Raw genomic sequence first — 4,586 nt, 5'->3', positions numbered from 1 at the left:
AAAAAATTGCTTAGAATGTTTCTTTTTTTTCGTCCCATGGTGGGATCAAACTTGTTACAACTCGTTTACTTTTCACAGCAGCGAGAGAAGAAAATTGTGTTTATTTAGAAAAAAAAAATATTGGTTTCATATTTTGCCACAAGGCAGCTGGTACCTTCTATTTTTTTTTTTTCAATCGGCCCCGGGAAGATGAAAAGGCAGTGTTGACCTCGGGCGGCATTTGAACTCGGAACGTATAAAGACGGAAGAAAAGCGGCTTAGCATTTTTGTCCCGTGTGCTAACGATTCGCCTAAACAATAAAGATGAGGATGCTGATCACGATGATGGCGATGGTGGTGGTGATGATCACACCGATGACGATGATGCATATACAGCGCTCAAGTGCACTGCAACTTGTTGCTAAAAGGTTAAAAGAGGGGACGACAGGAGCAGACTTGGAAGTCAGTTAAAGACAGCAACGAAAGCTAGAAACAAATGCAGCAGGCACAACAGGAAAAGAGAGAAAAACGCGCAGTTAAAAGAACCGTAAAAGAGTGCATATGTCGGGTGGTTTTGGTGAAGTTTTCGAAGCATACAAGTTCTGAAGGATGCCATGTTCTGACAAACGTAGTTTATTCTATATTTTGACAATTTTGAACGCACGAAGGAAAACAAGTATCCGAACATCTCCGTTGCCGCACTGTTTGTTATTCTTCTTGTTATTATTTTTATAAGCAATTCCACGTGTGGAGGAAAATTGAATTGAAAAAAAGTGGCCAAAGTTGTTGATGGAAAGATGGCAGATAATCCTGTGGGCTTCTTTTTTAGCAGGTCAGCTACTAGACATCGAAGCTTTTTAGTATGTTGATACCCCGAAGAAGCAAAACAGTACTCGTTATATTTTAAGTCTGGTTATCTCCAGATCCTGTAATTGTGGAGGGTACTGTGAATTGCAGAGAATTGTGCGACATTTTTTTTTGTTTTTCAAAATCCACGGCGCACTTTACCTGATGAGACCCAGACTGCAAAATTGATGCAACATGGTAGAAAGGAGTCTCTCGCACCCATAAGGGATAATAGTAGCAGGATGGGTCGAAATAACCGTTGTACAAAATAAAGATTAATACCATATCCATCTCGTTACTTAGAAAATTATTATTATTGTCATCCTTTCGACTAACACCGCGAAATTCCCGAAGTAGATCTAATGGTAATATATCCCGACTGCGGATGACACCAGGCTGCCCAAACGGTGCCACTGCTCTGCTCAATATTTCAACACACTTATCGACATGTACCCATTGTCCAAAAATATTACACACACACACACACACACATACAAATGTGGACGGAATAGACGTGTATATAATATATATATTGTATGTGCACACACACCCATTTCATACAAACGTGTGTTATACGTACATGCATGTATGCAGAGAAAGCGGTGGAACGAGAAATACGATACACACTGTTTTTCGTTCTTCCGGGTACGGAAAAATATCGTTCATATATTTATATTTCTCGTCCGCCTGAGTCGTGTTAACCCTTTTAAAATTCGATTTAAAAAAAAGGGTGCCAGGCGGTGGATCCGGTGAGTTACCAATGTTTGGCTGTTGATTGTTCCCTTCCCATGGTTGAGAAATCGCTTTTTTGATTTGGGGTGAATATATCAGGGGTAAACGTGGATATATATATATTGTGTGGGTGTGGTTGTGTTTGTTGTTTTTCTGATCGAGATATTTAAGTTGTTAAAACTTCGTGGTTGATGCTATCTAGTGGATGATGGTTTTAATGATGATGACAATTAATGGTGACGAATATAATTGGATGACAATGGTAGTCGCAATGTTATTTATTGAAAACACATCAATGGAAGTCCAAAAAGAAATTGAAGTACGCGGTATTCGGCGTTCCCTCTGCGTTTCAGACCACAGCCAAGGGGATGGAGTACCTTCATCGGCTTTAAAGGTCCTAGGCTCCTACCTCTCACCTCCAGCCCCCATTGAGGACCTTAACCATAAACCCACCCCTACATTACTCTATTAAAAACCCCTAAGAACATTTACTTCCTCGTAAATTCACCGTCGGGTATTTACCTCGGTTACGGAGATGTACATTGCATGGCGAGTGTTTTGAATGGAAATGTGTCGAAACTAAAGCGATTCCAACGTGAAAAGACAAGTCGGTCATTCTCTGAAACATTGTGACCCCTTCAGCCCCCATTTTTTTTTTATTTTTCGTGTGAATGTATAGTATTGGTGTGGGTAGGCTGTGGTGATGCGATGGGGGATGGTTGTAGTTGTTTTTCTTTTGTTTCTGATTGGATGTTGCTTTTGTTAACTTGGGTGGTAGTGGTGGAAGCTAACGATTACTGTTAGATCAGTTATGGTGGTGGTGGAGACGACGACGGCAGCCGTGACTGCGATAATGATAATGATGATGATGATGATGAGAACGATGATGAAAATGGTGGGATTGATGTGTTCGTTATTCGTTATCAACAAAGATGGATATCAGACGAGGCCGGCGTGTGGGACACGCAATCTCGACATTTCACCCTTCACTCTACTTTTAAGATTAAAACAAAAAAGAGTGGTGGTGGTGACGGGGGTGGGGGAGGAGCCATTTAGCGGGTAAATCCCCTCCCACTACCACATCACTTCTTAACCTCACCTCACCCCCCATCCTATCTCCTTATAAAAACAAAACTTTTATTTTTTCTTCTTTATTCCATCACTGGTTCCGTCACAATCAATGGTGTCTTTGTATGCTTTGTATCCGTTGTGGACTTCTTCCAATTAAAAGTTCTACAGACTCTGTCGCCATTCATTCAACGAAATACCTGTCACTTCGTATCCAGTTACCGATCGCTCCAATCCATTTCGTTGTGGTTTCACCATAAAAGGTTAGTTTTGTTTAAAGGTTTCTCTGCTTGTCTCTTTCTTCCCATGGCGACACGAGAGCAGAATGTCCCGAATAACTTGTTTTATGGTCAGGATTTTTTTTTCTTTGGTTCGATGAGATTTATTAGTAATTTTCATAAACTTTTGAATACAAGTTCCACTCCATTAACCAGTGCAGTTTTGGAGGGCTTACCTACACGTGTCGGACCCTCCAAAAAGGTGTTCACTCATATTAAAAACAAAAAATCACATTTTCAGTTTAAAGTTTCTACAAATATCTTTATGATGGCGTAAATTACGATTATATCAGAATTTAATATGAATAACAAACAAAAATAAAATAGTGGCGATCGCTCACTCGTGACGTAATTGAACCTTGAAAATTGTGTCAGTATGTATTTGTAAACGCACACCAATTTAGCCCCTTTTTTTAATGTTAAATTCTGATAGTCATTATGTACGCCATATGAAAGGTATTTTCAGAAAGTTTTATTTAAAAAATACCCATTTTTGTGAAAGTTATGAGGAAACAAAGTCGGATGGGGGTGGAACACACTGTTGTATGCGAACTCCGCCTTTTGGTTCTCCCCTTATTCAAGATATAATATTAGATTTTATACACCCTTGTAATTCTTACTTCACCAAGGTGTTCAACAAGCAATGTTCATTTAATAAATGCTGGCGGTTTGTCTGCTCCATTTTCAATCCTAACGGTTTCCTCCAGGACAAAGAAAAAACAACAAAACCAAGATGAAGTTATGGCGGAGTCCTAAAATTGGTTGGGTGACATGGAGAGTTGGCGAAAACTAAACAGGTACGGGCGGTTCTAGTGAGAGATATAGCGAGCGTGTGGTAATTGGGTTTGATGGATCGAACGGAATCGAACACAACTCCATGCAACAGTAAAAAATATATATATTTTGCTATTTTAAAATTGGCAGAAGTTACGAAGAGAATCGAGAGACGAGAGGAAGTTGTGTGCATTGCCAGCTTATATATATATAGATATTATATATAATATATATATATATAATAATAATATATGTAAATGTACATATTTTATGTGTGTGTATATATATATATATATATACACACACATATATAATAGATGTATATACATATGTATATATATATATATATAATATACATATATAAATAATATATATTGCACATATATATATAAAATATTTATATATTTATACCTATATATATATTATATATATATAATCATATTTATAGTTATATATAACTATATATGTATATATATATAATTGTATATGTATATATAACATAAACTATATAGTTATATATAATGTATATAACTATATTTAGTTATATGTATATATACATATGTATATATACATACATATATAACTAAATATATTGTTATATACATAAAACTGTAAATATATAGTTATATGTAAATAATATAAATATAAGAAATATATTTATGCATGTATATAACTATATAAATATATATATGATATATATAATACATTTATAACTAATTATATTTAAGAAATATGTATGTGTGTGTATATATATATATTCATAATAACTAGTATATAAAGAATATATAGCTATATATATATATATGCATACACATAAGTTATATATATATATGTATATAAAATGTGTTTATAAAACTTTTATATAGGAAATATATATATAACAATATATGTTATGTATATAACTATATA

At 35.4% G+C, this 4,586-nt stretch overlaps 1 protein-coding gene across 8 annotated transcripts in view; it reads left to right on the top strand.

The window, feature by feature from the left end:
- The window catches only part of LOC106882833 (interferon regulatory factor 2), a 24,635-nt gene that overhangs the window by 2,219 nt on the left and 17,830 nt on the right, over positions 1-4,586 (top strand). For 6 of the 8 annotated variants that reach the window (XM_052976745.1, XM_052976742.1, XM_052976744.1 and 3 more), the window contains exon 1: positions 1,399-1,574. The exons of 1 other annotated variant lie outside the window; for it this stretch is intronic. In XM_052976745.1, coding sequence (XP_052832705.1) covers positions 1,414-1,574 — 161 coding nt within the window. In that variant the 5' untranslated portion in view covers positions 1,399-1,413. Of the gene's footprint in view, positions 1-1,398; positions 1,575-2,620; positions 2,889-4,586 lie in introns of those variants that run through there. One more of the 8 variants, XM_052976746.1, reaches the window with a different exon arrangement.

The sequence above is a fragment of the Octopus bimaculoides genome, chromosome 25 (genome assembly GCF_001194135.2).
Source record: "Octopus bimaculoides isolate UCB-OBI-ISO-001 chromosome 25, ASM119413v2, whole genome shotgun sequence".
Taxonomy (NCBI): Eukaryota; Metazoa; Mollusca; class Cephalopoda; order Octopoda; family Octopodidae; genus Octopus; species Octopus bimaculoides.
Note: the sequence above shows the minus strand (reverse complement) of the source record. Positions and strands in the feature narration are given on the sequence as shown.